At 39.9% G+C, this 13,160-nt stretch overlaps 3 protein-coding genes across 3 annotated transcripts; all 3 read left to right on the top strand.

The window, feature by feature from the left end:
* The first annotated feature begins 1,649 nt into the window (after positions 1 to 1,649).
* LOC126782302 (UDP-glucose flavonoid 3-O-glucosyltransferase 7-like) lies at positions 1,650 to 3,691 on the top strand. Its single transcript, XM_050507520.1, has one exon. It carries the CDS (start codon positions 1,926 to 1,928, stop codon positions 3,372 to 3,374), a length of 1,449 nt encoding a protein of 482 aa, XP_050363477.1. The 5' UTR covers positions 1,650 to 1,925; the 3' UTR covers positions 3,375 to 3,691.
* A 1,318-nt stretch (positions 3,692 to 5,009) lies between these two features.
* Positions 5,010 to 6,652, top strand: LOC126782301 (UDP-glucose flavonoid 3-O-glucosyltransferase 7-like). The gene has a single exon (XM_050507519.1). It carries the CDS (start codon positions 5,072 to 5,074, stop codon positions 6,533 to 6,535), a length of 1,464 nt encoding a protein of 487 aa, XP_050363476.1. The 5' UTR covers positions 5,010 to 5,071; the 3' UTR covers positions 6,536 to 6,652.
* Positions 6,653 to 8,149: 1,497 nt separating this feature from the next.
* On the top strand, positions 8,150 to 9,835 carry LOC126783412 (UDP-glucose flavonoid 3-O-glucosyltransferase 7-like). The gene has a single exon (XM_050508877.1). It carries the CDS (start codon positions 8,223 to 8,225, stop codon positions 9,672 to 9,674), a length of 1,452 nt encoding a protein of 483 aa, XP_050364834.1. The 5' UTR covers positions 8,150 to 8,222; the 3' UTR covers positions 9,675 to 9,835.
* Positions 9,836 to 13,160: the final 3,325 nt, after the last annotated feature.

The raw sequence follows: 13,160 nt of genomic DNA, 5'->3' as shown, positions 1-13,160 counted from the left end.
CAGTGAGATTTTACTCACCTTAACGACTCGAGCGTAATTCCACAATTCCCGATGATAATTCCTTTCCTCGATTTAGCGATCACCTTGAAAAGATAAGACAAGCATTTAGAATCGTTTTGTAAACCTTTAAATGCCGAAACAGTAATAATCGGTTACTGTTCAGCAATTTTCGGTTTTACGAAATTACTGTTCACTGTTACTATTCACGGTTACTGTACAAATATACGATTTATACGTATTTCTGTACGTATAAATATTATATACGTATTTCTGTACGTATAAATACTATATTCGTATTTCTGTACGTATAAATATTATATACGTATTTCTGTACGTATAAATATTAATACGTATTTATGTACGTATAAATATTAATACGTATTTCTGTACGTGTACGTACGATTTAAATGTAAATACAACTCAGTAAATAAAATTTACTAAATTACCCTTTTACAAATTATTTTTTACATTTACTGAAAGTAATTTATAATTACATTTACCGAAGGTAAAAATTAATTACATTTACCGTAATAAATAAAATTTACATTTACATTTACCGTTACACAGTAAATTACCAAAATACCCTTTCAGTCAAAACTAATCGCGCCGCCGTGTGGCACACGCGCCACCTCCGGCCGGCCGCGCGTGGGGCCCACGCGCCGACGCCAACCACGGAGCGTGTGACGCCACCGCCGTGCCCAACCTCTCCCCCTCCTCCTCCTCTACCTTTCTACGGCCTCCGACCACCCCTAGGCCATTCGTAGCCTCCTCACGCGCCGCCTCTAGGCGGCGGTATCTCCTCCTTCTTCTCCTCCGCTCCCCCTCTCCGATCTACTTCAAAACTTCCCCAAAACATTCACAATTACATCAACAAGCAATCCAACAATCGAACTAACCTAAACCCTTACCTAAAACACGAATTGAAGTCGTTGAAGTTCCTTGGTTGGTTCGGACCGCCTGCGTTTGCATCCGAGAGTCACGGCGTCGCTGGTGACCGCGCCTTGCTCGTGGGGAGGTCGTGTCGTGGTGGTGAGGTCGGAGCTGCTGGCGGTGAGGAGCGACGCTCGGAGGAGAAGGGAGAGACTCGGAGGGAAGAGGGAACCGAGAGAGAGAGAGAGAGAGAGAGAGAGAGAGAGAGAGAGAGAGAGAGAAAGAGGGAGAGGGAGGCGGGGTGAGTGAGAGACGAAAGGGTTTCCAATTATGGGAACCCTAGCTAAAAAACTTCCTTTTATACCCCCTCCCAAAATCAGAAACTAACTTCCGTCGTTAATAACTTTTACGTACGTCGTCCGATTAGAACGCGTCACATGTCCACGCACTCGTATCGACGAGCTCTACAACTTTCGTGAAGGAAGTTTTCGTAACCGATCGACGGAATAAAAGTCGATATAAACGTTACGGAAATGTAACGTTTTTCAATTTAAACGTTCCGAGAACGTTTCCGTTTCTCGTTTACTAACGTCGCAACCAAATACGTTCATTCTAATAAAATTCGAAATTTTATAGAATTCCAAATCAAACTAACATTGTTTAAAATTTAGGGTTATTACAGTTAGTGACTGGTAAGTAGTGTATCAACTGATGTAAGCAAGTTCAACGTCAGATTCAATCAAAAGCCACCAGAAGAAGAATAAAGGACTAAACAGATTTCTCAGATTACAAAAACCTGCCGATTCATCTTGCCATAAGATACTTTTATTCTACCCAAATTACACTACATAATTTATTGCAGCCAAATGTTTTTCTCTTCGTACCCAACAACAATGTCTTGCCACCCAAGTCTCTATCTTGCAGCTACCTTACATTTTTATAACCCAATCTTTCTACCTTATAAGTTCTCATTTCCAGTTCTACTTCTTCACTTCTTCATTGCTTCATCATCATTATTGTGTTTCCTGTGATTGTAGCTACTCTTGCAAGCCCCCATGGAAATCAAAACCGATCAGCAGCTTCACATTTTCTTCCTTCCCTATATGGCTCAAGGTCACACTTTACCCCTCATAGACATAGCGAAACTGTTTGCTTCACGTGGTGTGAAGTCCACCTTAATAACCACCCCTGTCAATGCACCACTTTTCTCCAAAGCAATCCAAACCAGCAAAAGTTTAGGTTTCGATATTGAACTTCTTATCATCATATTCCCATCTACTGAAGTCGGGTTGCCTGAAGGTATTGAAAGAACTAACTTGCGTAGACACCAAGAGCAGACGGATAAGTACTTCAAAGCCATCAATCTCCTTAAGCAGCAAGTTGAGCCGATTTTAGAACAACATCGTCCGCACTGTCTTGTTGCAGATTCTTTGTTTCCTTGGGCTACAGAGGTTTCTGCCAAGTTTGGGATTCCAAGGATCATCTTTCATGGACCTGGTTTTTTCCCCTTGTGTGCCATAACTAGTGTGATGCGCCACCAACCTCAGAGGGAGGTTTCATCTGATTCTAAATCTTTTGTTGTTCCTGGTCTCCCAGATAAGATTAAGATGACAAAAAACAAGTTGGTTCCTTTTCTTGCTTTAGATGGTGAGTCAGAACTCATCAAAGTGGTGAAAGCATCCAGTGTGGCTGATGAAACAAGCTATGGGATTATAGTTAACAGCTTCTATGAACTTGAACCAAATTATGCAGATCACTATAGGAAGGTGCTTGGCAGGAAAGCATGGCATATTGGTCCAGCGTCTTTATGCGAGACAGAAAACGACAAACTAGAGAGGGGAAGAGAAGGCTCAGCAGTTGAAGTACATGAGTGCCTGAACTGGCTTGATTCCAAGGAGCCCAATTCAGTTGTTTATATATGTTTTGGAAGCCTGGCCAATTTCAGTGATTGTCAGCTCCTAGAGATTGCTTTGGCTCTCGAGGCATCTCGACAGCAATTCATTTGGGTTGTAAAGAAAGAAAAGAAAGATAAAGAAGAGTGGTTGCCTGAAGGATTTGAGCAAAAAATGGAGGGAAACGGACTGATTGTAAGAGGTTGGGCTCCCCAACTACTGATTCTTCAACACAAAGCAATTGGGGCCTTTCTCACTCACTGTGGATGGAACTCAACCCTTGAAGCAGTGTGTGCTGGGATGCCAATGATCACGTGGCCAATATCTGCAGATCAGTTTTACAATGAGAAGTTGGTCACTGAGATACTTGGGATTGGGGTTGCTGTTGGTGCCGAAAAATGGGAGGATGATAGTGTGAAAAGTGAAGCCAGTGTGAAGAAGGAGACCATAGAGAAGGCTGTGACTGAATTAATGGTTGGTCCTGAAAAAGAGGAAATGAGAAGCAAAGTTCTTGCACTCAAAGAGCTCGCAAGGAGAGCCGTTGCAGTAGGTGGTTCATCCTTCTCAGATTTAACTGCTCTAATTGAAGAGTTGAAGTCTCTCAGGCCTTGATAATCTTGAAATAGCGAAGATACCAACTTTTTCTCCTTTAAGTGGGAAAACTTCTATCTAGTAATTTGAATTGTTTGCACACCTATGCATAACTTGTAAAAATTCAAATTTATGATAATTATTGAGCTTCAAGACATGTGATAACTGATATGCCCGTAAAATCCATTTTTTGGACTTTCAGGTCAGTAAGGCACTAATATCTTAAGCAGAAACTGAACAGAAGTCATCAACCGAATGATGATATGTGCATCAAATATTTTAACTATATGCCAGATAAACCCTCCAAAAGACAACAAGTATAAGATACAGCAGCATACTGCCACTTAAGTAAGTATAAATCAGTTCTGCCAAAGTTATTTCTAAAAGTCGTTTTGTAATCCCCTCAGCAAACAAAAATTTCAGCTTCATTGAAGTATATGTTCATAATCAATGATCAATAATTTGTGCCCCGTAGAAAAGCAATTAACGAATTTTTATAAATCAGCTCTAGCTACTAGTCCTTTGAGCGGAGCCTTACCAATCAATTCCCTCTTCATCACCACAAGTCTTTCACAAGCAAATATATAAGTAGAGTTACTTCTCCATCATCACACTTTTTTCCAAAAAGGAATAAGAAACAACTTTGTTACAGATAGTGTGAAAGGATGTGGAATTGATCGATAGACTGGAAGAAAACAGGTAAACATAAACTGACCTCCTTCATGGAAACCTTGTATGCAGGTAAGACTGAGCTCATGTAATTACCTGAAGATACATTTGACCTGAACCATACCCAGATAACTGCAAAAGACGTGGCGAAGGGCTTCGGATGTTTATCTCCAGTGGTTTACTACACAAATCCTGAGGATAAATGTGGATTAAATCAAAATATGTAATAAATCTCCACATACAATAACTACAAGCTAGTTGATCACCTTCATACTCAAACTCTCTATAGAGAAATTTAAGTTTGCAATTTCATAAACATGCTCACATTGCTGTTGTTGAAACCTTTTTCATTTCCTGCTGAAACCTACGAATTTTTCCTGCTCTTTTCATTTACTATTCCAAACGACATGGAGGCATCACAACTATTGGACTTAATTTCATTTTCAATTACCAAAATTCCTTCAGCAACAAGTCAACAACATCATGGTTTGCCAATTTCCTGGACAAATGACATCCTAACAAAAATGCAGCTAAATAAACTCCACTTTATTTCTATTCCAGTTTATTCCAAGACTGAAATTTTATCATGTATCTACTGAAAAACAAACAAAATAGCCAATATAAAAGTGAAGCAACAGATAGAAATAGAATATATATATATATATATACTAAAAATAATAATTATATGCAGATAGCAGCATTCATGAGTTGTGCACTGGTATCAATAGAAAATTCAAATTATTTCAAAAAAAAAAATGTGCAAGGGAACTTCACAAGAGAAAAAAGATTTGAACATTAGCAAGGGGCTACTGTAACCAAACTGAGAGAGTTATTGCAGTGCAAACTTATACCAGTTGGTACCTAACAACAGTCTCTCATCCCAAGGCTAGATCTTGGAATTTTTTTCAGTTAGGAAAGTCAATACCTTACATAATTAATTCTCAATCTTTGCTTTTTCAAATTCTACACCATATCATTACCTTTTTTTTTAGAGGACAACATTTCTTTACTTTACTTTTGCAATAGCAGCAACACTCTTGCAAGTTCCCATGGACACCAAAACAGATCAGCAGCTCCAAATTTTCTTCCTTCCTTACATGGCTCATGGCCATACTTTACCCCTCATAGACACTGCCAAATTTTTCGCTTCACATGGTTCCAAATCCACCATCATAACCACCCCTTTCAATGCTCCACTCATCTCCAAATCAATCCAATCAAGCAAAAGTTTGGGTTTAGATATTGACCTTCTTGTCATCAATTTTCCATCTACTGAAGTTGGGTTGCCAGAAGGAATCGAAAATGCTAATTTGGCTACAAACCGAGAGATGAAGGAAAAGCTCTACAAAGCCAGCACTCTCTTTGCACCACAGGTAGAGCAGATCTTAGAACAATATCATCCTCACTGCCTTATTGCAGACAGTTTATATCATTGGTCAACAGATGCTGCAGCCAAGTTTGGGATTCCTAGGATCACCTTTCATGGAGTCGGTTATTTCCCCTTGTGTGCTTCATTGAGTGTGATACTCTACCAACCACACATAAAGGTTTCATCTGATACAGAACCTTTTGTTATTCCTAATCTCCCACATGAGATCAAGTCCACAAGAAACCAAGTACCAGCTTTCCTCAATCTAGATGGCAATACAGAACTAATCAAGTTGGTCAAAGCATCCGTAGAGGCTGAGACGAGGAGCTATGGAAACATCGTTAACAGCTTCTATGAACTTGAACCAGATTATGCACATCATTATAGGAATGTTTTGGGCAGAAAATCATGGCATATCGGCCCGGTTTCTCTATGCAACAAGGCAGAAGAAGATAAATCAGCAAGGGGAGGAAAAGAAGGCTCTGCTGATAGAGTACATGAGTGCATTGATTGGCTTAATAAAAAGGAAGTCAATTCAGTTGTTTATATATGTTTTGGAAGCCTCACCATTTTCAGTGATTGTCAGCTCATAGAGATTGCCTCGGCTCTTGAGGCTTCTCATCAGCAATTCATCTGGGTTGTGAGGAAGGAACACGATGATGAAGAAGAGTGGTTGCTTAAAGAGTTTGAACAGAGAATGGAAGGTGAAGGACTCATTATAAGTGGCTGGGCTCCCCAACTACTAATACTTGAGCATGAAGCAACTGGGGCCTTTGTCACGCATTGTGGGTGGAACTCAATACTTGAAGGAGTGTCTGCTGGGGTTCCAATGATCACATGGCCGGTGACCGGAGAGCAGTTCTACAATGAGAAGCTGGTGACCGAGTTACTTGGGATTGGAGTTGCTGTAGGGGCTGAAAAGTGGGCTACATTTGAGGAGGAAAGCGCGAGGAGCGAAGCCAATGTGAAGAGGGAGGCCATAGAGAAGGCTGTGACTGAAATCATGGTGGGTGATAAAGCAGAAGATATGAGAAGCAGAGCTAAAGCGCTTGGAGAAATGGCAAGCAGGGCTGTTGAAGAAGGTGGTTCTTCATTCTCCGATTTAACAGCTCTCATTGAAGAGTTGAAGTCCATAAGGTCCTGATTCTGTTGAACCAACTAAGATGCCAAGATTTATCTACTAATGGTTTAATCAGCTTTTATATGTGATCTGTAAAAGTCCAGATTAATGGTAAAAGATTAAGCATATATTGTTCTTCAACATGTGTTATATATATATATAACTTATAAGCCACAAAATTCTTACACATTGCTGAAGGGAGGAGCCGCCAATGTAATAAACTAATAACGACAAAATTCCATCACAAATTCACAATTACTAATTGAAATAGTAGCAAGTTCTTAATTTCTAGAAGCTTTTGGTTTTAGAAAATTCTATGAAGCAAGACGAGTAATCACCTCAGTAAACATGAAAAATATACCTTCTTCATAATTCACTGAAGCAATGCAGTTTGTAAGCCCTTTGCAAGTTTGATGATGCGCAGCTCATGGAAATTACTTGGGTCTTTAAGCTTCTAGGAAACAACTGATTTGGGTTGTTAAAACAGATGAACCGATCAAGAAAGTAAAGACAAATGATTGTCTGTAGAAATTGAGAAGAGTACAAGGCAAATGAATCGGTGTATGAATTTGGGTGGAACTCAAGGGTCGGTGTTACTTTTTGTGCAGAAAAATGGGCGACACTTTGGGGGAAAGAGTTGAGAAGACGCCCAGAAAATGAGGAAGCAGAGGCAACAAAGTCAAATAGCGTGGGAGGAAGGTGGATCGTTGGGCCATAAATATTATTAGGCCCAAACATAGACATAAACCCAGGCCCAAACCTCTCTTGGACGATACGCATGCAAGTACGGGCTGTACGGAGACGCACGTACGTACTCGAAGAGATCAGATACTGTATTTTTTGTCCCTGAGGATAATGCTAACCGAATCCCAGAATAAAGATCCTCCGGGAAGAAATGTATCCCGCCTTTACGTCCCTACGTACCTTAATTTATTTGTGTTCTTCGAGCATTTTCAAGATTCAAGAAGATATTATCAAGTCTCTACTTATTAATATTGAAAACGAATTAAGTTGATCGACCAATTATTATGAGAAGCTAGATTCAAAGACGAATGAAGCACGTAAGTAGAATTTAGCTAGCTAGCTTTCGAGGAGGAGTTAATCAGCTTATTGAATTCTGGATCTTATTCTTGAAGCTCTATATTCATGTATATATCCTTGTTCAGTTGATTGATTGGTACGTGCGCATGAGCCAGCAGTCAACCAGTAGCCTGGACATGCAGTTGGATGAGTTCACAGACTTTCGGATACGGGTTTCAATCACTTCAAGTTTCTTTTGTGCGACTTTCTATTAGGACACTTTGTGCTTGTCTATACTCTCATGCATGTTAATATCAATTGATTCAATTCAAACTTCTAGTCGTGTTCTATTCGGCTATGATTGCACCGGCCAGGGAAGCTTCAATTCCACTCTCTATTTGGAACATGTAACCTGTTGATTATCAAAAACCAAGCTAGATGCGTTTATGCTTGTCGATCAGTCAGTGATTCGTTTATCTACATATATCTTGTTCACTAATTTATTTTACCCAATTGTCTCAAGAACACAACAACGAAGTCTAGCCACCCGAGTCTTTATCTTGAAATTTGTCTTAGCTACGGCAGTTGCTGCAGCTTAGACTATAAATATTCAATCATTCTACGTTATAATGTCATATTTCCATTGTTGTGAACATAAGAGCTATATACTCGATCTCTTACAAATTGATTCATGGAGACCAAAACTCATGAGCAGCTTCACATTTTCTTCCTTCCATTCATGGGTCAAGGCCACACTTTACCCCTCATAGATATAGCAAAACTCTTTGCTTCACGTGGAGAAAAATCCACCATAATAACCACCCCAGCCAATGCACCAATCTTCACCAGAGCAATCCAAACAAGTAGAAGTTCGGGTTTAGATATTGAACTTCTTCTTATCAAATTCCCTTCTACTGAAGTTGGGTTGCCCGAAGGAATTGAAAGTTCTAACTGGAGTGAAACCGCAGAGATAGCGGAGAAGTTCTTCAAAGCTCTATCATTGCTTGAACAACAAATAGAAAAGCTTTTACACCAATATCATCCTCACTGCATTGTTTCAAGCTCTTTGTTTCATTGGACTACGGATCTTGCTGCCAAGTTCGGGATTCCGAGGCTCATCTTTCAAGGACCTGGTTTCTTCCCCTTGTGTGCTTCAATGAGTGTGACGCTCTACCAACCTCATATGAAGGTTGCATCTGATTCAGAAGCTTTTGTTCTCCCTAATCTCCCACACGAGATCATCATAACCAGAAACGAGTTACCATCTTATATTAAACAAGATGACGAGACAGAGATCTTGAAATTGCTCAAACAGTGTAGAGAGACTGAGAAAAGGAGTTTTGGGATTATCATTAACAGCTTTTATGAACTTGAACCAGATTATGCAGATCACTATAGGAAGGCGTTTGGTAGGAAATCATGGCATATTGGCCCGGTATCCTTATGCAACACGGCGGAAAATGATCAATCGGCAAGGGGAAGAGAAGGCTCAGATGATCAAGTACATGAGTGCTTGCATTGGCTTAATTCTAAGAAACCTAATTCGGTTGTTTATGTATGCTTTGGAAGTCTGAATAGTTTCAGTGATTGTGTGCTGACAGAAATTGCTTTAGGTCTTGAGGCTTCAGAACATCAATTCATCTGGGTTGCCAAGAAAGAAAAGGATGATAAAGAAGAGTGGTTACCTGAAGGATTTGAGCAGAGAATGGAGGGCAAGGGACTTATTATAAGAGGTTGGGCTCCCCAACTACTGATTCTCCAACATGAAGCAGTTGGGGCCTTTCTCACTCATTGTGGGTGGAACTCAATCCTAGAAGGAGTGACTGCTGGGGTGCCAATGATCACCTGGCCGTTGTTTGCAGACCAGTTTTACAATGAGAAGTTGGTGACTCAGATACTTGGGATTGGGGTTTCTGTGGGTTCTCGAAAGACGTCAGATGGTGCTGTGAAGAGCAAAGCCGGTGTGAAGTGGGAGGCTATTAAGAAGGCTGTGACTGAAATCATGGATGGTGATGAAGCTGAGAAAATAAGATGCAAAGCTGTTGCGTTAGGAGAGATCGCAAGGAGCGCGGTTGAAGAGGGTGGCTCATCGTACTCGGATCTAACTGCTCTCATTGAAGAGGTGAGGTCCTTCAAGTCTTGACTCTCTTGAAGCAGCCAATATGCCAACATTTTCTACTTTCTACTTTCAACAAGTGATATATCTGCTAGTAGTCTACATTGCTAGTACCAATATATGCGTCCGCACTTTTGATGATGCTATGCACCAACTTCATTTACCTCTCCAATATGCACCAAAATGAGTTTTCTTTACATCTTTCCAACTCAATGTCAATCTCCAAAAATTGTCACGTACATGTACGAAAGATCTCAAAACAAGAAGAATACAATATGCCATACGTTTCTTACATTTCGATTCATCAAATTTCTGTTAGCCAAAAATTTATGGCAACAATCCACGTTCCCAAAACTAGTTACATACAATGGACAAAAATCGATTAAACATGCACACCAAGTTCCCAAGAGGCCGGAGAATGTAAAGTTGAGACAAGAACATAGAACAAAAAATTTATAGAGAAGGATCTTACTAAGATTAAAAACTTTACAATATTGTACATTATGTAAAGGTCTCTACTTGAAGAGTTGAAGGTCGTTGAAAGGTGGATCATCCTTCTTGGATTTAACTGCTCTGATTGAAGAGTTGAAGTCTCTCAGGTCTTGATTATCTTGAAATAGTAAAGATACCAAACATTTTCTCCTTTTGAAAAGGAGAAGTTTCAATCAGTAATTTCAATTGTTGGCACACAACATATAATTTCGTAAAAGTTCAAATTAATGGACAACGAATAACTATTGTGCTTCAAGACGTGATAATTGATACGCCAAAACAATGCATTTTTCAGATTTTCAGAAACTAAACAGAAGTCATCAAGAGGATGATGATATCAATTATAGTTAACTATATATGCAAGTGCCAAATAAACCCGCCAAAGGACAACAACCATAAGATACAGAAGCACAAGTAAATATAAATCCACTAAGCTAAGGTTGTTCTTTCAAAAACCATTTTTTCCCTCATCAAACAAAAATGTCAGCATAAAAGTATATGTTCAGAATTGAATGATCAATATTATGTGTCCCACAAATCTTTCACAAGCAAACATAGAGAGAGTTATATGCAGTCCTCTCAGCCAGTGAGGTTTGGTTTATTTACTTCTCTATCATCACAATTCTCTCAGGAAGGAATAAAAAACAAATTTGGCACAGTGTGTGAAAGAATGAGGAATAGATAGATTGGAAGAAAACAGGTATTAAGCACAGAAATTACCTGCTTTTCTCTTAATCTTTTCATGGAAACATTGTATGCAGGTAAGATTGAGCTTTTGTAAATACCTGAAGATAAATTTGACCTGAACCACATGCAGATGACTGCATTCAAAGTTTGCAGACCCGTCCATGTGCTCTAGATCTTTATCACCAGTAGTTCACTACACAAATTAAATGTAATACCCCCAATTTTTGAGTTTAAGTTGGATAATTCTTGTAGATTATTAATCTTAGTCATTTAAGTAAAATTGTAATTTTACGCCTTCTCGTCGATATTTTGCGAAACGAAACTGATTTCGGAAATTTAAATTAAAAAAACGTTACGTTTTTTGTGGCTCAAGAGTCGACTTTTAATCTGTCACTCATCTCTGAACATTTCCTTTACGGAAGTTGTAGAGCTCGTCGATACGAGTTCGTGGACACAGGGCACACCTTAATCAGATATCGTATTTGAAAGTTATTATCAACGGAAGTTGGTTTCCGATTTTGGAAGGCTATAAAGTGACATTTTTGCAAACTTTCCAAAATCATAAAAATTTATCAGCTTTCTCTCTCTCCTCCCCCGACCCTCACTTCCTCCGCCAACTTCTCCACCGGCGATCTCCCACCTCCGGCCACTATGCACGACACCGCCGGTGTCGTTGGAATCACACGGTCGAGACACTTCGACCCATTGCAGCAGCGACCCACCCCGCGACATGTCACGTCGCCACCGAGGGAGCGTTGCTGCAGCACCGGCGAAATTGACGGCGCCAGCGACGCAGGGGCTCAAGGTTGTGACGGCGAGTCCTCCCTCCTCCTCCACGACACGATTCCACCGGCGGTGAAACTCTAATCGAGCCATTTCAGCTCCGATCTCCTCTCCCCGATCATGGATCTTGTGGCGGCGATTACGGCGGTTTCCGGACGACTTGGAGCGAATTGAAAGTATGATTACGATCTCCACTTTGTGATCTATGTTTTTGATGTTTGGGCGGGCATAAGCCCCACGCGCAGCTACTGTGAGCGGCGCGGTCGTCTGCGGCTGCGCGTGAACAGTGTTTCCTAAACAATAATTTATGAACAGTGTTTCTGCGGTAATGAATCGTCACCTGTGATTTTACGTATCGTTTTCTAAGCACTTTATCATGCTATTAGGTGACCGATAAAACGAGTGAGCGAATCGCTCTCGGTGTAGTGGAAGTTGCACGCAGGAAATAAGGTGAGTAAATCTCACAATGATAAGTCTACGCTTGGCGGTGACTCATATTCACAATTTCTTAAAAAGAGTGAAATGTCACATCTATATAATATAGTGGTTTGTGTATGTGTACAAAAATGGTAAATACGATACATTATATGGGTTACTATATTATATAATGTTACGATTTTTATTTCAAAATGAGATTATATTGTGGTGACTATATGTATATTGTTGTGCAAGAGTCACTTGGTTGTAGTACAATAACATGTGTGGATTGTTATATTGTACATGGTTTTAACATTGAGTCTTGTTAAAACATTTTCTAGTCCTTCGGACGTTGTTGGCAGTAATCGGAACCAAACCTTGGTCGGGTGTCGGTTACGATCAGTTAGAGCTCTAGTCTGTCTACCGGTGTACTGCATGAGGGGTAACATATGGGTTGCCTGGGTCTCATGAGTACCCATGTTTTGAGTGATATTAGGTAACAGATGGTTGCCCAGTGTCTGTCGGTATATTGCATGAGAGGTAACAGATAGGTACTTGGGTCTCATGAATACCCATGGTTTTAAATGATATTGGGTAATAGATAGGTTGCCCAATGTCTCATAAGTTGTCATAACCCCGAATTTCCAATGATAAAAATTCGAATTCGAAGCCATGAAAATTTTAAAACAATCTCAAATATATTAAAATCATCTTATCATAACAGTGTATCGAAACTGAGTCCACATCATGACTCAGTCGACTTGAATAATACACACACAATGGAAATGTATAATTCACTCAATCCCACCACAAACAGCAGAAAAGAAATCTCCGACAATCTTCAGCGAAACCCCTCTAATTCTGCTAATCCACACCTGCAGAACTATCCCCTACACCATCGAATAGGTGTATCGGGATTGTAAACACAAACATGGTAAGCTTTGTAGCTCGTATGAGTAACAACAATATAACTCACATATAAACACAAAAGAAAAATACTAAAAACATTTAATTATAAATGTACTCATGAGTCACAGGACGGCCCATCTGGTTATCCAATAATATCTGAAAATATAAGTGCTCATGAGAATCGGGCAACCCATCTGTTTACCCAAATACATTTATAATACGAGT

This window comes from Argentina anserina, chromosome 2 (genome assembly GCF_933775445.1).
Source record: "Argentina anserina chromosome 2, drPotAnse1.1, whole genome shotgun sequence".
NCBI classification, from domain to species: Eukaryota; Viridiplantae; Streptophyta; class Magnoliopsida; order Rosales; family Rosaceae; genus Argentina; species Argentina anserina.
This window is presented reverse-complemented; position numbering and strand designations above follow the sequence as displayed.